Source organism: Prunus mume, linkage group LG2, assembly GCF_029339155.1.
Source record: "Prunus mume cultivar Tortuosa linkage group LG2, ASM2933915v1, whole genome shotgun sequence".
NCBI classification, from domain to species: Eukaryota; Viridiplantae; Streptophyta; class Magnoliopsida; order Rosales; family Rosaceae; genus Prunus; species Prunus mume.
Window position 1 is genome coordinate 34320666 of NC_142699.1, and position 20645 is coordinate 34341310.

The 20645-nt window shown below is 35.7% G+C and overlaps 4 protein-coding genes and 1 pseudogene across 5 annotated transcripts; all 5 read left to right on the plus strand.

The window, feature by feature from the left end:
- Nucleotides 1-1050: 1050 nt before the first annotated feature.
- Nucleotides 1051-3703, plus strand: LOC107880358 (zinc finger BED domain-containing protein RICESLEEPER 1-like). Its single transcript, XM_089044479.1, is given in 4 exon segments — nucleotides 1051-1178; nucleotides 1563-1901; nucleotides 1904-3386; nucleotides 3509-3703. Coding segments are annotated over 2 exon segments (1806 nt in total). The 5' UTR covers nucleotides 1051-1178; nucleotides 1563-1564; the 3' UTR covers nucleotides 3373-3386; nucleotides 3509-3703.
- Nucleotides 3704-5736: 2033 nt separating this feature from the next.
- On the plus strand, nucleotides 5737-8441 carry LOC107880357 (zinc finger BED domain-containing protein RICESLEEPER 2-like). 2 transcript variants are annotated; one of them, XM_089046569.1, is made up of 3 exons: nucleotides 5737-5882; nucleotides 6458-8095; nucleotides 8205-8441. In XM_089046569.1, the coding sequence occupies exon 2, from the start codon at nucleotides 6460-6462 to the stop codon at nucleotides 8065-8067; it is 1608 nt and encodes a 535-aa protein (XP_088902695.1). In that variant the 5' UTR covers nucleotides 5737-5882; nucleotides 6458-6459; the 3' UTR covers nucleotides 8068-8095; nucleotides 8205-8441. The 2 variants fall into 2 exon arrangements, with proteins under 2 accessions (XP_088902695.1, XP_088902696.1); XM_089046570.1 differs by lacking the exon at nucleotides 5737-5882 and adding an exon at nucleotides 5900-6347.
- A 2244-nt stretch (nucleotides 8442-10685) lies between these two features.
- LOC107880356 (zinc finger BED domain-containing protein RICESLEEPER 2-like) lies at nucleotides 10686-12948 on the plus strand. Its single transcript, XM_016791650.2, has 2 exons — nucleotides 10686-12631; nucleotides 12740-12948. Exon 1 carries the CDS (start codon nucleotides 11089-11091, stop codon nucleotides 12601-12603), a length of 1515 nt encoding a protein of 504 aa, XP_016647136.2. The 5' UTR covers nucleotides 10686-11088; the 3' UTR covers nucleotides 12604-12631; nucleotides 12740-12948.
- Nucleotides 12949-13841: 893 nt separating this feature from the next.
- LOC107880355 (zinc finger BED domain-containing protein RICESLEEPER 2-like) lies at nucleotides 13842-16962 on the plus strand. Its single transcript, XM_089044480.1, has 3 exons — nucleotides 13842-13958; nucleotides 14780-16438; nucleotides 16570-16962. Exon 2 carries the CDS (start codon nucleotides 14782-14784, stop codon nucleotides 16408-16410), a length of 1629 nt encoding a protein of 542 aa, XP_088900606.1. The 5' UTR covers nucleotides 13842-13958; nucleotides 14780-14781; the 3' UTR covers nucleotides 16411-16438; nucleotides 16570-16962.
- LOC148920124 (zinc finger BED domain-containing protein RICESLEEPER 1-like) lies at nucleotides 16429-20446 on the plus strand (annotated as a pseudogene).
- The last annotated feature ends 199 nt before the right edge of the window (nucleotides 20447-20645 follow it).

Below are 20645 nucleotides of genomic sequence, written 5' to 3' on the forward strand. Positions count from 1 at the left end.
AACAAAAACAAAAAATGTTATCTTTTTTTTTAATCGTTTTTTTTAATATATACAAACGATATTAAGGGAGGGGCAGCGGAGGAAGCTAAGGAACAAGGTGGGCATGTGTCCCCTCTCAACTCTTCATTGAGTTTATTGTCTTCTTAATACAATCATACTTTTCTTAACCAAATTTTATTTCCCTCTTCGTATTTTTCTCTTATTTTCCCTTCTCACTATCATTGCTACCCTTTCAATATCTCTTATTGCTCCGACTCTTGATTTTATAGTGATAAATTATCGTTCAAATTTTCTTTGTGAGTATTTTTTATAAAGTAAATTTCATTTGATTTTTTGCTAGGATCAATAATGAGTAGATAGTTAATATAACAAGTAAAATAAGTTTGTAATTAGTTTGGTTGTCACTGAAAAAAAAATATTTCAAAATATAAGGTGCCCCCTTTGTGAAGATTTTTTGGTTCCGCCGCCACTGGGGAGGGAGCTTTTCTCATACATACTGTTAAGTTGTTTTGAAAGTTGTAATCTTAGGGGTGCACTTTTTCACTAGACTATGTCCGTTGACTTAAATATTATCTTTTATCTACTTCTCTTTTGTATTTAATGTACTAAAATTTTGTGTTTGAAATTTGAAAGTTTTTAGATTAAAATGTTGAGAACAATAAATCACATAAATCAAAGTAAACTCAAAGCAAATTACACACAAAATTGTTTGAGGCATGGTTGGAGAAAAAAAAAAAATTTAGTCTGAGTCCGAGATATATACAGGGAAAAAAAAAATCAATTGAATCCTCTAGCACTGGAGATGCCTTGCTTGCTTAATTTATCAACCAAATTTTTTTATTTAACCAAATCATTGACGTCTTTCCATCAGAACAAAAAAAGTAAACCAATTGACAGGTTGAAAAGAGAAATGATTTGATGTACGCAGAAAAATTACAGTGGGAAACGTGGGGGTGAGAGATAAACAAGAAACGAAAAGACATCTTATTAATAAGCTAGCCACGCGTACGGTTATGATGCTGTTCTTCTTTACTTTCCCGCTAACATGAAGCATTAGCAACACATACACTCTTTATCTCTCTCACTCTGTTCAACTTCCCATAAGATACAACACCCCAAATTCCCTTCTTCTCCTCTTCTCTTTCCTCAGTTCCTCTAGGCAACTCATTCCAAACGAGGTTTGGCTTCAACTTACTTTGTGTTATTTTATTTTCTTCTGAAAATGAATATTTGAAAGAAGCAAAAAGTGTCATTTTGTTATGCTTCTTATCTTGTTTTTTATTTATATTTTTTCCTGGTTCCGGCTTATTCTGTCATTTTCACGTCTATAATATACCAACATGGTCATTTTTGCATATTTTGTTCTTATTGTTTCATTCGTTATGTTAGTTTTGAGTTCACAGTTATGTGGGTGAATAAAGTTTACATTTTTAAGATTCCATTGCAAGATTTTTGGCTCTGTTGTTAATGGGTATCCATGATTCTACCAATAGTATTTTACTTTTGTTTTAATTATACAAAATATGGGGTTGATAGGGTGCTAATAATTTTTTATATTATAGATATGTCTGGGGTTCCTGAAAATAATGAAGCTATTTGTTCTGGAAAGAATGGAAAATCTTATCATGGAATTGAAGGCAGTATTGTTGGTAGCAATGATGGGAATTCCATTCCATCAGATCCAGATACAGAGGAGAATGATGAGGGGTCTAAAAATGATATGGAAGAAGCTCTAAGAGAACTTGCAATGTTTATGTGCTGTGTAGGTTTAGTTCCATTTAAGGTGGTTGAAGATATGTTTTTTCTGAATCTGGGATATAAGCTGGTTGAATATGATGAGCAGAAAACTCTGAGGGCTCTTGCAGATTTTGTTTGCTCTGTAGACTTTCCACCTCGGTTAACCATATTACTTTTAGAAAGTTGGCAAATAGGCTTAACCCTTTGTTTAATCTTACTTATGGCATGGTTAGAAGTGAATGCATAAAAGTCTATGAGGAAAGGAAATGGTGGATTAAAGAATACTTGGGAAATTTGGATGGACAGATTAGCCTATCGGTGGACGTATTGGGATATGAAAATGTGCGTAACTTCTGTTGTTATGATTATGTATGCCTTTCTGCACATTTTATTGATGAGAATTGGAAGCTCAGAAAGTGGGTACTTTTCTTCCGTTGTCGCTGCGATCCCTCTGTTAATTGCTCTGAAGATTGTGGAATTTTTAAGTCCCTTGAAGATTTGGAGATTGCGGACAAGATATCCACACTTGCCACAAGTAATGATCGCTGCTACGCTAAAATGTTTGAGTATGTGAAAACTCACGTCCAAGAAAAGAAGGAACTTCAACTTAGTGGTCAGCTGTTTAATGTGTATTGTTTTGGGGAAATAATCAGTCAAATGGTTGAGGATGCATTTCGCAAGATTAGAGATCTCATTGACAGAGTTGGTGAACTGTATTCTACAAAATCGTTACCCTTGTGGTATCTCACAAGTTCTAACCTAAAACAAGCTCTTGAGTTATGGTCTATGGGAGAATTTTCTTCAAAAGATGTGACTGATTCTTACGACGTACCATCCCCTGAGGAATGGAAAATTGTTGAAGGGGTTTGCAAAATTGTAGACAGCATATATGAAGTGTCAAATGCATTATTCCAAATCAAACATCTAACTGCCAATGTTTATCTTTATCACCTTCATGAGCTCCGCGAAATCTTATCCCAAATGTCCTCAGAATCAGAAGGTTTCATTGCAACAATAGTTCAGGACATGATGAAAAAGTTTGACAAGTATTGGGACGACATGTTCTTGCTGTTGGCAATATGTGCAGTTCTGGATCCTCGATTTAAGATGAAATATGTAGAATTTATTTGTTCAAAAGTTAAGGGTGGGGATGGAAGCTCACAAGTAGCAGCTGTTTTGGGGGCCTTTAACAAATTGTTTGATGACTATGTGATCCGTTTTCCTGAAAAAGAGAACTTCATTAGCGAATCATCTTCTTCTGATTCAGATTCAGAAGAGGAGTCTCCTCCTAGACAGGAAAATCATACTTTTGGTGTGCTGCAAGCCTACCAGCAATTCATCCAATTGGATAATCAGCCTACAAAAAAATCAGATTTGGAATACTATTTGGAAGAACCTATTTTACCTTGGAGCCAGGATTTTAATGCATTGACGTGGTGGAGAACCGCAGGTGCTAAGTATCCTATACTTTCCAGGATGGCACGAGATCTTTTGGCTATCCCGGTTTCTCTTGCAACCTCATTTGATGCATTCTATACTGAACCAAGGCCAGTTGATGAACGTTTAGTTTGCTTGAAGCCAGACTTGATGAATGCCTTAATCTGTACTCGGAGCTGGCATGGGAGGTTCTTCTGAAAGCATATTTGCAGGTTATCAGTGCAATTTTATTCTCTTGTTTCTTTTGTATTCTTGATTATTATTATTCTCTATCCTGCAGAATGATCTCTCACGTGTTTGTTTCTTTTTAATGTGGTGTTGATGTCTTCAACAGGTACAGTTTTTTGCTTTCAGCTCATGATTACTAGAAGGTTTGGGAATCAGTTTTGTTAAGCAATTGGCATGGAAATCGGATATTTAATTTTGCTGGTATTAGAACTGTTTATGGATAATTTTCCCTTGGATAGTGAGAATTTGTTATCTTGGATGTCCAGGGATGGTTTAATATATGAATTTCATATTTGACTAATAGCCTCTGTGTGTGTGAGATGATGCACTTGTGGGAATTCAAAAGAAAAAAGCCTATCTTCAATTTTGTCGAGTGTAATTGATGCCTATCCCATTTGTTGTTGTTCTTTATGAATGTTTTGTTCTCGTGGTTATTCAAATTCCATGCCATATTAGTCTTTCTGGTATTAGATCTTCTTAGTTGTTAATGATTCTTAATCTTAGTTATTAATGAAAGTGGGTTAAGCTTCCCATTTCTATGTTTATTGAACCTATATGAACATAAAATTTGAAGGATCTAAAAGATAAATGTTTTGGGCCAACGGGGTCTAGCCCAATAAATATCACTTGTATAAAAATAAAATAAAAATAAAGAGATAGTTTGGCGTCCGGTGGGATGGGATTCATGTGGCATGGCAATACTAAAATTTTATGATATTTTAAAAACTAGATTGCCTACTATTATTTTACATTTATATGCCTAAGAGATTGGACGCCAATTTTTTTCATGCAAAAGGTGAAGTGGTCAACAGCCAAACAACACAATAACTTCAACAACACGACGAAATAATTAGATTAGGATTGTGATAGGTGAAGAGTTGGATTCACCCTAATGTAACCTAGCCACGTGTACGGTGCTGATGCTGTCCTCTTTACTTTCCCGCTAAAATGAACTATAACGCAAGCAACCTGCCTATATACTGTGTTTCTCTCTCAGTCAGTCTAGGCTCTAGCCATGCATTTTGGAGCTAGTATATTGAATTGAAACATGGCCATGTGACAACTTTCAAGTTTGGTAGAAATCGCCTTTTCCTTTTTTTTTTTTTTTTTTTCGTAGTCTAAACAATCGTCTAACCTTTTTTTAAAGAAAATGAGAATACTACCAACTTTCTCTCTAATCTTCTCTTTTGGACATTCTTCATTTTTCTTATGACATGTGTCACATTCCTTACACTAAAAACAATATTGTTAATGCAGCGAACATGTTAACTTTTCTTTTCCAAATTTACCCTTATTAAATATTTTTATTCAAAATTTTTACAACTTTTTTGTTAGAACATCCACAATGATGCTCTCTATTTCTTAGCTAAAGACGTGTGAAGAAGAAGGTATTGTAAAATAAATAAATAAAGATCAAACATTGAGGGGTTGGGTTTTCATCGGCGGGGGAGGAGTCGAGGTTGTGGTGGGAAAATGGAATTAATGGCTGGGGTGGGAGGTGAGGGTGGCTGCGCAGGTGGGAGAAGGAGAGATGAGTTGTGGGTGTTGACTGTTGGGTTTTCCCAGGGAAGGAAGGGGCGAGGGCTAGTTGGGGTGGGGATTGGGTGATTGAAGAACCCCTTTTTTTATTGTTTATTATTTTAAAAAATAAAAAAGGGCAAATACGAAAATACAATTAATGTTCGTTTGTGTAATTAAAATATTGGTTTAAGTGAGAAAGAAGTGACACTTGTCATAAGTAAAAGAGAGAATGTCCAAAAGAAAATGTTGCTAGCATTCCTCTAAAGAAAATATTAGGCTTACTGCATTTATATCCGTAGTATACACTTTTTTAATGGATGTGAGCCTCATTATATTAGTGGGCTCCATTTTTATGAGAAAAGTGGTAAACAATGTGAAGTTTTTTCTTTTCTTTTGGAGGACTTTTCCTATTGAAATAGACGATAATATATTAAATTTACACACACTACACGAGTATTAGAAGTTAAATTCAAAACTTTGCCTGGAAGAGCAATTACTCCAAATCACTATACTAATGAGTACATAATATGGTATATAAATTTAATAAACCTAACATTTTCCCTTCTTTTAAACATACGAGAAAGGTAATGTATGCATCTCTTATGTAAGAATTAGAGATTTGTCTACAGAAATTGATTTTTTTAATTTTTATTTTGGGAAAAAAATGGTTTGGTTTCCCAGTTTTAAACAAAAAAGGTTACAAAGAAGAAGCGAGAAAATGAAAAGACATGTTTTGTCTTATACCACAAAAGGAAATTTAATGCATGTCTTATCAATAAGCTTAGCCACATGTACGGTTCTGATGCTGATCATTCTAACTTTCGCGCTAAGCAACTCATAACTCACTCACACACTGTTTCTCTGAGAGTCTATTTCATTTCCCACAGAAACCCAAAAGTCCCTTTGGCTCCTCCTTCCTCACTTCCTTTCCTTCTTCCTCTCGCCGACTCGACGCAGAGGTTAGACCTTCAACTCAAGATTGTATCTTTATTGTTCTCTTATCAAAATCAACAGTTGAAATAACGATTCCATGCATTTTGCTTCCTCCACTGTCAGTATGTGTTATGCTTTTTATGTTTCTTTGTTCTGGGTCTGGCTTCTTCTCTCATTTTCGGGTCTATTTGCTTACCAATATGGTCACTTTTTTGTGTGTTTTTTTATTATTCTTTCGCTCGTTATCTTATCTTTGAGTTTTCTGTTCATTGGGTGAATAAAGTTTGTGTTTTTAAGACTTCACTGCAAGATTTTTGGTTATATTGTTGATGGGTATCCATGATTGTGCGGAAAGAGTTCCTGAGTGCTTTCGACTTCATTCATGATTTAGTGGGAAAAAAAAAAAACAAGATGGGGTTGCTATGAATGGTGCTAATAATTTTGTGTTTGTTAGATATGGCTGGGGTTCCTTCCTGGAGCAAGCCATGATTGTACGGAAAGAGTTCTTTTCTTGAGTACTTTCAACTTCATACATGATTTAGTGGGGAAAAAAAAAAGATGGGCTTGCTATGAATGGTGCTAATAATTTTGTGTTTGTTAGATATGGCTGGGGTTCCTGGAGCTAACGACGTTATTGGGTCTTCAAAGAATGGAATATCTGATCATGAAAATAGCGGCAGTGGTCATAGCAAGGATGTGAATTCCATTTCATCAGTTTCAGATACGGAGGGCACCGAGGAGGTACTTGAAGATGATCAGCAAAGTGATTTAAGGACTCTTGCCGAGTTGATTTGCTTTGAAGAAGTTCCACCTAAACGGTTTGAAAATATTGATTATGCACTCTTAGGTGAGTTCAGCCCCCTGTTTAAGCCTAGTTTCAATGAGATTGAAACTGAATGCATGGAAGTCTTTGAGAAAAAGAAAATGGAAACCAAGAAAATCTTAGGAAATTTTGATGGACAGATTAGCCTCTCGGTTGAAATTCTGAGGTGTGAAAGTTACTTTGAGCCTAGCTGCTGCGGTGATTATTTGTGCCTTTCCGCACATTTTATTGATGAGAATTGGGAACTGAATGATTGGGTACTTCACTTCTGTTCTATTTCGGTTTTGGGTCCATCGGATGATTCCCTTCACAAATATGAAGATTGGGGCATTTTAAGGTCGCTTGAAGATTGGGGCATTGAGAACAAGATCTCCGCACTCACTGTGAAAAATGATAATTGCAATAATGAATTGGTTGAGTTTCTGAAAACGCACATCCAAGGAAAGATGGAACTCCAACTTAATGGTAAGCTGTTTTGTGTGTATTGTTGTGGGGAAATGATCAGCGTAATGGTGCAGGATGCATTTGACAAGATTGCAGATATTGTTCACAAGGTTCGTCAGGTGTATACTTTTAAAACTGATTACCCCATGTGGTTTCTCAAATTGTTAAACCTGCAAGAAGCTTTGAAGTTATGGTCTCAGGGAAATGTCTCTTACAGAGATGTTACTCACTCTCATAACGTCCCTTCCCCAGAGGAATGGAAGAAAGTTGAAGGTGTTTGTAAAATTGTAAACAGCATATATGAAGTGACAATAAGAGCATTCTTCAACACAACACCTCTAACTCCCAATATTCATCTTTGTCGCCTGCTTGAGCTTCGCAAAATTCTGGCCAAAATGTCCATTGACTCAGATAGTTTTAACAGAACAGTAGTTGAGGACATGTTGAAAAAGTTTGATAAGTATTGGGATGACATGTTCTTGCTGTTGGCAATATCTACAGCACTGGATCCTCGATTGAAGTTGAGATATATTGAATTTGTTTGTTCAGAAGTTAAGGATTGGAATGGAAACTCACAAGTTGCAGTTGTTTTGGGGGCCATTCACAAACTGTTTGATGAATATGTGGTCCGTTTTCCGTTGCAATACAACCAGCAGTTCATCCATTTGAATGATCACCCTAAAGAAAAATCAGACTTGGATTGCTATTTGGAACAACCTGTCTTACCTCACAGTCAGGGTTTTAATGCATTGGCTTGGTGGAGAACAGCAAGCGCTAAGTACCCTACCCTTTCCCGGATGGCACGTGATTTTTTAGCCATTCCAGTTTCTTTTGCGACTCTAAGTGAGGCATACTATACCGTACCAAAGCCAGCTGATGAACACATAGTTTGCTTGAAGCCAGACTTGATGAATGCCTTGATGTGTACTCGAAGCTGGGTATAGTAAGCAGGCAATGATAGAATGTTAACAGGTAATTATCAATACTATTTCCTTTTGTTCTCAATTATTTTCAAGATGATTTAATTCTCACTAAACTTGTTTCCCCCTTTTTTCGTGCGTGTGCTTGATGTCGAGAACAGGAGCAGTTTTTTAATTTTTGCTGCTCTTCCTTAGCTTATGGCTGCCTCACTTTTGGAAGGCTTTTGAATCAGAATAGCAAAGCCATTGACTTGGGCATTAAGACCAGTTACTTTTGAACTCCGTTGTAGTTTTGAATTGTTCTATTGAAAAGATGTGGAATGTGTTGCTCCGTATCATGCTCAATATGATGGAAGCTACCAGCTAATGATATTAGAAGCTTAAAATTCATCTGACTTGATCTTTTCCAAAAAACATGCCTTGGAAACAACATATTGAATGCGTAACTTAAAGTTTTACCAATTTTTTTTTCCTTTTTCTTCTCTTTTGGTTTTTTGAAGCAAAACCAATGTTATGCTAATTTAATTTAGAGATATTTAGTCATATACCCATTTTTAGCACTAATAATATAGATAAACCTTACATCATTTAATTTCAATAAACAAGCTAAAAAAAAAAACCCAAAAAATGACAGTTGACCTTATTGAGTTTAATTTTGATTATTAAATTACTTTGATGTTCTATTGAGTGTTTTGAGTATTTTTATGAGGTTTTAGGTTGAGCTTATTTTAAGAAATTGATTTTTGTAATTTACAAAAAGTTAAAAGCCTTTTTGTTATATTGTAAATGGGTTTTGAGTGTGTTTCTAAAGTTTATTTCATATAGGTTTTTTTTATTTTATAATTTGGGCTTCTATATTAGGTATAATAGTGACTCTCCCTTTAATTTAAGGACCAAAAACTAATATGAAGTATTACCTTGGAAGACATTTGAATGATAGACGTTGGGGTTTCCTTCTAACTACACAACTTCTAAAACAGATTAGAGAATTCTTTGTGTGCTCAATTCTCTATGGTGTCCAACATTTAGACTTAACGTCGTGGCTTGGAATCGTAATAAAAAATGAAACTAGTTTGTTCATGAAGATTTTCTTGACCAAAACAACACACAAGATTTCTTTCTCAGATACTTCTTTGTTTCATATGTATAGTATATTTATATATATATATATATATATATATATAAACTCACTTTGTCACTCAATATTAATGAAATGCCGGCTAAACCCTATTATTTAAAAGACATTTAAATTAGATTTAAAATACATGGTACTTGGCAATTATCAATTATCCCACTTTTAATCCCCTTCACATTCAATTATCCTACTTTTATCAAATATTTACATTAGATTTAAAATACATGGTATCGATTATCCCACTTCTCAAACTACGGAAGAGTATGATTTTTGTTTTTAATGCAAATATGTTATTCGCATATTTTAGTGTACTTACGTACTTTTTCACGAATAATACACGTTTTTTCAAAATTTTGTAAAAAGGACAGAACCAATTTATGGCTCCCATGTGCTATTGCAGATAAATTTGTGTGAAACAAGAATAACACTATTTTGCTATTTCCATCCAATGATAGAATGTCACGTAAAAAAATTATCACGCATAACATACTATGATTGGCCGCGAATAACAAAACAATATGATCCCCATGTCACACAAGTGTTTCTCATGCTATAGCCCAGTGCACTCTTTGAAAAACTTACAAAACAACAACAATAGTTTGCGTAATGTTGCTGTAAGAAATAAAGAAAATTTAGCCCGTGCCAGGATAAATTTTGGCTTCCACCCTTGTTTTGCTATACTACGTACTATTTGCATATTTTATTCATATTTTTCACTCATTATTGAAAAAAAAGACTAAATAAACCAAATTTAAACAAACAAGTTTTTTTTTTAATAAACAAAATGGCCCAATTTTTCAGGGTAAAAATTTGCCAAATAGGAATGTGAAAGCTCATTATCAAAGTCTCTCTGTTGAATGCTTTATTGGAGATGACTTTTAGCTTTGCATCGTGTACTTATAAACTCTTCATCTGACTTTGCAATGTATACGTGGTGGACTGTTCTTGCATCATATATTTCACAGAGTACATTTAACACAATATATTTACATTTGTTATTTAAATCAAAGGTTTCATGAGAACGTGTGAATGAGGCAGAGTTCAATGATAAGTACTGCAATTTCAAACATTTGGAAAGATCTCCTAGGCCAACCTCTTCAACTGCAAGTAGTGCACTTTGAAATAGGACAAAATAACTTACATCTAACAGGGATAATACCGTTTTGTTATTCCTGATAAAAAACACATGACACATGAAAAAGTTATTCTATATGTCATTACGTTATTAATCGGAAATAGTGCTATTCCCCGTTACATGAGAGTTTCTCTCGACATATGAGTAAGGGCATGGCTGCCTTATCATTTGATAAGAAGTTTATTCAAAGCTGACAGGTTTGCTTTAGAGTTTGTCATTTGAATTAATATACTTTCACATAGTTGCCAAAGTTCTTTCGTTTGGTCTGTGGATGGATTATTTTATCGTAATAGCCACGTATTACGGTTCTAATACATTTCATTCATACTTTCGCGCTAAGCAACTCATAACTCGTATTCTGTTTCTCTCCCAGTCTATTTCATTTCCTACAGAACGCCAAAACTCCCTTCTCCTCAGTTCCTTCTTCCTCTGGGCTACTCGACGCTTAGGAGGTTAGGCCTTCAACTCAAGATTGTATCTTTATGGTTCTCTTATCAAAATCAACTCTTGAAATAGCGATTACAAGCATTTTGCTTCATCTACTGTGATTATGAGTTATGCTTTCTATGTTTCTCTGTTCTCTGTCATCGTTTTTGTACATAATCTTTGAGTTCTCTTCTCAGTGGGTGAATAAAGTTTGTGTTTTTAAGAATTCACTGTAAGATTCTTGGTTATATTGTTGATGGGTATCCATGATTGTAGGCCAAGATTTCTTTTCTTGGCTGCTTTTAACTCCAAAATGCAAAACCAGAAATATATGATCTAGTATAACAAAATGGTGCTCATTAGAATTTTGCGTTTGTTAGATATGGCTGGGGATACGAAGGGCAATGAGGAGGTGGTACTTGAAGATGATCAGCAAAGTGATTTAAGGACTCTTGCAGAGTTGCTTTGCTTTGCAGAACTTCCACCTAAATGGACTCAAGATTTTGATTCCTTACACTCAATAGGTAAGTTCAGCCCGCTGTTTATGCCTAGTTTCAATGAGGTTGAAACTGCATGCATGGAAGTCTTTGAGAAAAAGAAAATGGAAACCAAGAAAATCTTAGGAAACTTTGACGGACAGATTAGCCTCTCGGTGGACATTCTGAGGTGTGGAAGTTACTTTGACCCTAGCTGCTGCGGTGATTATTTGTGCCTTTCAGCACATTTTATTGATGAGAATTGGGAACTGAAAAAGTGGGTACTTCAGTTTTCTTGTATTTCGGTTTCGGTTTCGGGTCCATCTGATGATTCCCTTCACAAATATGAAGATTGGGGCATTTTAAGGACGCTTGAAGATTGGGGCATTGAGAACAAGATCTCCGCACTCACTCTGAAGAATGATAATTGCAATAATGAATTGGTTGAGTTTGTGAAAAGGCGCATCCAAGAAAATAATGGTAAGCTGCTTCGTGTGTATTGTTGTGCGGAAATGATCAGTGTAATGGTGCAGGATGCATTTGACAAGATTGAAGATATCGTTCACAAGGTTCGTCAGGTATATACTTTTAATATTGATTACCCCTTCTGGTTTCTCAAATTGGCATACCTGCAAATAGCTGTGAAGTCATGGTCTACCAAAGATGTGATTGGTTCTAATGACGTCGTACCTTCCCCAGAGGAATGGAAGAAAGTTGAAGGTGTTTGTAAAATTTTAGAGAACATAAATGAAGTATCAGATGCATTATTTTACACAACACATCTAACTCCGAATGTTTATCTTTGTCACCTGCATTGGCTTCCCAAAATTCTGGCCAAAGTGTCCATTGACTCAGATAGTTTTAATAGAATAGTAGTTGAGGACATGTCGAAAAAGTTTGATAAGTATTGGGATGACATGTTCTTGCTGTTGGCAATATCTGCAGCACTGGATCCTCGATGGAAGATGAGATATATTGAATTTCTTTTTTCAAAAGTTAAGGATAGGAACGGAAACTCACAAGTTGCAGTTGTTTTGGGGGCCATTCACAAACTGTTTGATGAATATGTGGTCCGTTTTCCGTTGCAAGACTACCAGCAGTTCATCCATTTGAATGATCACTCTAAAGAAAAATCAGACTTGGATTGCTATTTGGAACAACCTGTCTTACGTAATAGTAAGAATTTTAATGCATTGGCTTGGTGGAGAATCGCAGGCATTGAGTACCCTACCCTTTCCCGGATGGCACGTGATTTTTTAGCCATTCCAGTTTCTCTTGCAAGTAAAATTGAGGCATACTATACTGTACCAAAGCCAGCTGATGATCATTTAGTTTGGTTGAAGCCAGACTTGATGAATGCCTTGATGTGTACTCGAAGCTGGGTATAGTAGGCAGGCACTGATACAATGTTAACAGGTAATTATCAATACTATTTCTTCTTAATTATCTTCAGTATGTATCCTGCAAGATGATTTAATTCTCACAAGACCTTTTTTTTGTGCGTGTGCTTGATGTCGAAAACAGGTACAGTTTTTGCTTTTTGCTGCTCTTCCCTAGCTTATGGCTACCTCACTTTTGGAAGGCTTGGGAATCTCAGTTTAGCTAAGCAATTGGCATGAACATTAAACCAGTTACTTCTGAACTCCATTATAGAGATTGAACATTTATGTGTTCTTGTATTGTAACTTTCTTTGGATCTGCTTCCCCTGGATGGTAAAAACTAGTTGTCTTTATTGCCCTTATGTGTGTGTTTTGAATTGCTCTGTTGAAAAGAGAGAGCATGGTGGAATGTGTTGCTCAATTATAATATCATGCTCTATTGGATCATAAATATAATTGGAAGCCGCCAGCCATGATATTCGAAGCAAAAAATTCATCTGACTTGATGCCTAATTGGGAGCTACCTTTTCTGACCCTGAATTTTTCGTATGTTTAAAAAATAAATAAAAACAAAAATTCTATATTGGAAACAACATTTACGCCATCAGAAAGGTCTGTAATAAATTTTTTACTTCCAATTTATTTAGATTTAAGGTTGTGGAATAGTCATAAAAAATGAAACTCAACAGTTTGTTCATGAAGATTTATGGCTCCTTTTTTCTCCGTCAAAACACACAAGATTTCTTACTCAAATACTTCTTTGTTTCTTTCATATATGAAGAAAACTCACTTTGTGCAAACATGTTACTCGCATATTATAGTGTAGTAACGTATTTTTCACAAATAATACACGTTTTTCCAAAATTTTGCAACAAGGACGAACCAGTTTATAGCTCCCATGTGCTATATATAGCACAATGCACTCTTTGAAAAACTTACAAAACAACAACAATAATTTATATAATGTTGCTGAAAAAAAATAATTTAGCCAACCCTAGATAAATTTCTGCTTCCGTCTTTGTATTATTAGAGTATTTTGTTCATTTTTTGAGTATTATTGAGAAAAAGACAACAAAAATTAAAATTTATAAAATTGCCCAAATTTCAGGGTATGTTTTTAAGAAATTGCCAAATAGCGCACCTGCCGTATTTTCAGGGTATGTTCGTTTGTGAAATACCGAAAGAAAATTGTGGCATGTGTTATAAATAACGGTTCTGAGGCATTTTATTCATACTTTCGCGCTAAGCAACTCATAACTCATACTCTCTCTGTTTCTCTCCCGGTCTATTGCATTTCCCACAGAACGCCAAAACTCCCTTGTCCTCAGTTCCTTCTACCTCTGGGCTACTCGACGCTAAGGAGGTTAGGCCTTCAACTCAAGATTGTATCTTTATCGATCTCTTATCAAAATCAACTCTTGAAATGGCGATTACAAGCATTTTGCTTCTTCTACTGTCATTATGTGTTATGCTTTCTATGTTTCTTTGTTCTGGGTCTGCCTTATTCTCTCACTCTCAGAGCATTTTTCCCTTTTTTTATTTATTTCTCTTTCATTCTGTGTATTATCTTTGAGTTCTCTGTCGAGTGGGTGAAAAAAGTTCGGGTTTTTAAGAATTTACTGTAAGATTTTTGGTTATAATCTTTGACTTTTCTTCTCTGGGGGTCAATAAAGTATGTGTTTTTTAAGAACTCACTGTAAGATTCTTGCTTATAATCTTTGAGTTTTCTTCTCAGTGGGTGAATAAAGTTTGTGTTTTTAAGAATTCACTGTACGATTCTTGGTTATATTGTTCATGGGTATCCATGATTGCAGGGCAAGATTACAAGCATTTTGCTTATTCTGATCTGCTGTCATTAAGTGTTATGCTTTTTATGTTTCTTCGTTCTGGGTCTGCCTTATTCTCTCATTCTCGGGTCCAATGTGATCATTTTTGCCTATTTTGTTATTTCTCTTTCGTTCTTTATATTATCGTTGAGTTCTCTGCTCAGTGGGTGAATAAAGTTTGTGTTTTTAATAAGATTCTTGGTTATATTATTGATGGGTATCCATGATTGTACGCCAAGATTTCTTTTCTTGGGTACTTTTAACTCCAAAATGCAAAACCAGAAATAGACTGCATACATGATTTAGTAGAACAAAATGAGGTTGCTGTGGTGCTTATTAGAATTTTGTGTCTTTTTAGATATGTCTGGGGTTCCTGAATCTAATACAGTTACTGGGTCTGCAAAGAATGGAATATCTGATTCTACTGAAGAGAATTCTAGCAGTGGTCATAGCAAGGATGTGAGTTCCTTTTCATCAGTTTCAGATACGAAGGTCAAGAAGGTAGTTGAATATGACCAGCAGAAAGATTTAAGGACTCTTGCAGAGTTGATTTGCTCTGGAGCAGTTCAACCTGAATGGGCTGGAGATATTACATGGTCAAATAGTATCTTTAATCCGCTGTTTAAGCCTAGTTTCAATGAGTTTGAAACTAAATGCATGGAAGTCTACGAGGAAAAGAAAATGGAAACCAAGAAAATCTTAGGTAACTTTGATGGACAGATTAGCCTCTCGGTGGACATTTTGAGGTGCGAAAATCACATTGACCCTCGCTGCTGTGGTGATTATTTGTGCCTTTCCGCACATTTGGTTGATGAGAATTGGAAACTGAAAAAACGGGTACTTTGCTTTAGTTCTCGTTCGGTTTCGGGTCCGTCTGATGATTCCCTTCACGGACATGAAGATTGGGGCATTGAGAACAAGATACGCGCAGTCACTGTGAATAATGGGAAGTGCTATAAGGAAATGGTTGAGCATGTTAAAAGGCACATCCAAGAAAAGAAGGAATTCCAACTTAATCCAGTGTTTCCTGTGTATTGTTGTGGGGAAATATTCAGAGTAATGGTGCAGGATGCATTTGACAAGATTGAAGATATCGTTTGCAAGGTTCAGCAGGTGCATTCTTTTAAAACTTCTGAGCCCCTGTGGTCTACAATATGGTTAAATCTGCAAGAAGCTGTGAAGTCATGGTCAACAGGAGAACTCTCTACCAAAGATGTGATTGGTTCTAATGACGTACCTTCCCCAGAGGAATGGAAGAAAGTCGAAGGTGTTTGTAAAATCATAGGGAGCATAGATGAAGTATCAGAAGCATTATTTTACACAACACCTCTAACTTCCAATGTTTATCTTTATCACCTCCATGAGCTTCACGGAATTCTTACCAAAATGTCCACTGACTCAGATTGTTTTAATAGAACAATAGTTAAGGACATGCTGAAAAAGTTTGATGAGTATTTGGATAATGACATGTTCTTGCTGTTGACAATGTCTGCAGCACTGGATCCTCGATTCAAGATGAGATATATTGAATTCTTTTGTTCAGAGGTTAAGCGTAAGGACAAAAAAACACAAGTTGCAAATGTTTTATGGGCGATGCAGAAACTGTTTGATGACTATGTGATCCGTTTTCCAACCGAAGGGGAGTCTTGTCGTTCTAGACGTTGGAAACGCAGTTTTAGAGTGGTGAAGGACTACCAGCAGTTCATCCGTTCAAATGACCACCCTGCGAAAAAATCAGACTTGGATCGCTATTTGGAAGAACCTGTGTTACCTTGGAGTCCAGATTTTAATGCATTGTCTTGGTGGAGAACCGCAGGCACTGCGTACCCTACCCTTTCCCGGATGGCACGGGACTTTTTGGCCATGCCAATGTCTCTGTCAACTGGAAATGGTGTATACTATACTGTACCAAAGCCAGCTGATGAATATATAGTTCGCTTGAAGCCAGACTTGATGAATGCCTTGATGTGTACTCGAAGCTGGGTATAGTAGGCAGGCACTGATACAATGTTAACAGGTAATTGTCAATACTATTTCTTCTTTGTTCTTTTTGTTCTTAATTATCTTCAATATGTATCCTGCAAGATGATTTAATTCTCACAAGATTTTTTTCCCTTTTTTTGTGCGTGTGCTTGATGTCGAGAACAGGTACAGTTTTTTCTTTTTGCTGCTCTTCCCTAGCTTATGGCTACCTCACTTTTGGAAGGCTTGGGAATCTCAGTTTAGCTAAGCAGTTGACATAGACATTAAAGCAGTTACTTCTGAACTCCATTACAGAGATTGAACATTAATTTTTTCGGTTGTTGTATTGTAAATTTGTTTCCCTTGGATAGTAAAAATCTAGCTCTCCTGTCTTGTTGTCTTGAGATGGGTGAATATATGATGCTAAATTTTACCCTATTGCTGCATTTGTATATTGCACTTTGGTTGAAATTCTGGTAACTTTACTGGTTCATAATATAGTAAAAGTGGAATTACAATATCGTGTGTGTTTTGAACTTTGATTTCATTGTAGTTTTGAACTGTTCTGTGGAGAGACAATGGACATGATGGAGTTTGCTGCTCAGCAATTATATTAGGAACAAAAATTCCTCTGACTTTATCTATCCTAAGCATGTTACAAAAATAAATGAAATCGAAATCAGGGCTGTAATAAATAAAAAATGACTTGATCATATTTTTGAATCCCTATCCCAAACTTTTTTTCCAACCCTTTCTTTTTGGAAGTTTTGTAAAGAACACTGTAATTTTAAAAAAAAATTAAATTCAACAATTTCTTCATGAAGATTTCTTACTCCTTTTTTCAACAATTATTCAGACTTGCTATGTGAATATTGGAAGAGGTCCGTCGATTCGAATTCCCCTTCCTTATAAATGTAAAAAAATTGAAAATTAAAAATTAAAATATATATTAAAAAAAAACCAAATTTGATGAATCAAAATGCTAAAATTCACAACTTAAACAAAATATAATTATAAACAAACACAACAAAAATATATATTTTACTTAAAAACAGAAGGACGTGTCTTGTAAATAAGGGAGCCACGTGTACGGCTATTCCGTAAAATTTTCCCGCTAAAATGAAGCATAAGCTCCCCATTTCTCCCTCAGAGTCAAATTCCACTTCCAAGTTCTAACAGAACCCTAACGAGGTTTGAGCTCTTTCCTCTGGGCGACCATCCCAAACGAGGTTTGTCTGAATCTCAAGTTTGTGTCTTTCTTATACATTCTAAACAATGATCACGCGCTTTTTGCTTTCTTGTACTGTATTACGCTTTCTGGGTTTTCTTTTTGTCTTTACAATGCTTTGTTTGTATTCATTTTTTGGTTATAATAATTTTGAGGGTGTATAAATTTATTTGTTCTTAAGAGTTTATTGCGAGATTTTTGCTTATATTGTTAATGAGTATCCATGATTTTACGCCATCATTGATTCTATTTTGTGCTTTAGCTCCGTAGTTGTAAATAGATGCTGGCATGCATGAATTCAAAGAAAAATGATGGGGTTAATGTAAAAGAAGCCAAGTGAAAGACTAGATTTTTCACTTGTTTGGAGCTATGGTGCTAAAAAGTTTGTGTTCATTAGATGTGTCAGGGATTCGTGAAGCTGATGAAGCTGTTGGTTCTAAAATGAAAGGAATGTGTGATCATGAAAATGACAGCTAGGGTAGCGACAACGATGATGTGAATGGCATGTCATTTGATTCTGATGCAAGGTTTGAGGGGTTTGAAGTTGATGAGCAAAAAGCTCTGAGGGCTTTTGCAAATTTTTTTTTTTACTCTGCTCATGTTCCACCTAAGTTGGTTGAAGGTAGTGATTTTTGAAAGTTGGCACATAAGTTTAACCCGCTGTTTAAGATTAGCGTCAAAGAGGTCGAAAGTGAATGCATCAAAGTCTATGAGGGAAGGAAAGAGACAGTTAAAGATAACTTAGGAAAGTATGAAGGACAGATTAAGATAACTTAGGAAATTATGAAGGACAGATTAGCCTCTCAATGGAGATATTGAAGTACTATAATTTCCGTAAGTTTTTGTGCCTTTCGCACATTTTATTGATGAAAATTGGAAACTGAGAAAGCGGGTACTTTACTTCCGCTGTGTTTTGGATCCATGTGATGAAGATGATTTATCTGATGATGTCTCTTGTCAAGATTGGGGCATTTTTAAGTCACTTGAAGATTGGGGTATTAAGGATAAGATTTCTACATTTGTATGACTAATGGTTATGGCTGTGTGGCTGAGTATGTGATAAATCATATCCAAGAAAACAAAGGAACTCTGTTTTAATGGTCAGCTGTTTTGTGGGTTTCGCGTGTATTGTTGTGGGGAAATGGTGCAGGATGCGTTTGGCAAGATTATAGATATCATCAACAAAGTTCATGGATTGTCTTCTTCTGTAAAATCATTACCCTTATGATGGAATCACAAAATTTTGGATCTACAACAAGGTCTGAAGTTGCGGGCTATGGGAGAATTCTCTTCGAAAAAAATAATCGATTTTCACGATGTACCATCCCCTGAGGAATGGCAGAAAGTTGAAGGTGTTTGTAAAATTGTAGGGAGCATGTATGAAGTATCAAATGCATTATTTGAGACGAAACATCCAACTCCTAATGTTTATCTTTATCACCTCCATGAGCTTCACGAAATTCTGATCAAAATGTCCACTGACTCAGATAGTTTTATTAGAACAATAGCCGAGGACACGTTGAACAAGTTTGTTAAGTATTGGGACAACATGTTCTTGCTGCTGGCAATAGCTGCAGTTCTGGATCCTTGATTTAAGATGAAATACATAGAATTTGTTTGTTCTAAAGTCAAGGGTAGGGACGGGAACTCACAAGTTGCAGCTGTTTTGGGTGCCATCCGCAAACATTTTGATGAATATGTGATTCGTTTTCCTGAAAAAGAAAACTTCATGAGTGATTCATCTTCTTCCAATTCAAATTCAGGACACTCTCCTAGTCCAGCACATGTGAATCATATTTTTGGTGTGTTGAAAGACTACTACCAGTTCATCCAATCGAGTAATCAGCCTACAAAAAAATCAGACTTGGATTACAAGTTGCAGCTGTTTTGGGTGCCATCCGCAAACATTTTGATGAATATGTGATTCGTTTTCCTGAAAAAGAAAACTTCATGAGTGATTCATCTTCTTCCGATTCAAATTCAGAAGGACACTCTCCTAGTCCAGCACATGTGAATCATATTTTTGGTGTGTTGAAAGACTACTACCAGTTCATCCAATCGAGTAATCAGCCTACAAAAAAATCAGACTTGGATTGCTATTTGGAGGAACCTATCTTACCTTGGAGCCAGGATTTTAGTGCATTGACTTGGTGGAGAACTACAGGCGCTAAGTATCCTACCCTTTCAAAGATGGCACGTGATTTTCTGGCTGTTCCAGTTTCTCTTGCAACTTCATATGAGGCATCATTCTATACCGAACCAAGGCCAGTTAATGAACATATAATTCGGTTGAAGCCAGACTTGGGAAATGCCTTGATGTGCACGCGAAGCTGGTACCGTACACTAAAAGAATAGTAATGGGTTATGGACATAATTTTCCTCTGCTCTCCTGTTTCTTATCCTTAACAATTTTCGATATGTAGATCCTGCAGAATGTTATACTATAAGATTCTTTTGATTTTTCTCTTTGTTGTGGTGCAGTAAATGTCTAGAACAGGTGCTCTTTGGCCTTCTGCTGCTCTTGTCTAGCTTGTGATTAGCTCTATTCTGACAGACATGGGGATCAGATCAGCTTAGTATATAGCATTTGGCATGGACATCAAGTTTATTAATGTTGAATTCCATGATGGAGAGTAGACTTTTAAACTAATTTTGTTTGAATGTATCTTTTTGATGGATCTGTTTCCCTTGGATTCTCCTGGAGAATGGAGATTGTTCAAGATATGAAGTTGGGTCTTGTGGTGGAAATTCTGGCCATTTTGACTGGTTGATGAATGAATCTGTGTACAAGACTACAAGTAGAGATGAAATCTTATAGCTTTTATTTTTATTTCATTTTTTATAAGAAGCAAGCAACTTAACTTTATTAATAAATATAAACAACAACTTAAACCTTGATAATTATAAATAAATAAATAAATTATACCTCATCATATCAATTAACAGCAGTTGCCCAAGTAACGCACACCTAAATTATTGTGGTGGACCATAAAAATAATAAAATCATTAGTCAAAAATGAAGAAAAAAAAATTC

What these genes read in the sequence shown, in the direction of transcription:
- LOC107880357 (XM_089046569.1), top strand. Translation starts at nt 6,460, where the DNA reads ATGGCTGGGGTTCCTGGAGCTAACGACGTTATTGGGTCTTCAAAGAAT.
- LOC107880356 (XM_016791650.2), top strand. Translation starts at nt 11,089, where the DNA reads ATGGTGCTCATTAGAATTTTGCGTTTGTTAGATATGGCTGGGGATACG.
- LOC107880355 (XM_089044480.1), top strand. Translation starts at nt 14,782, where the DNA reads ATGTCTGGGGTTCCTGAATCTAATACAGTTACTGGGTCTGCAAAGAAT.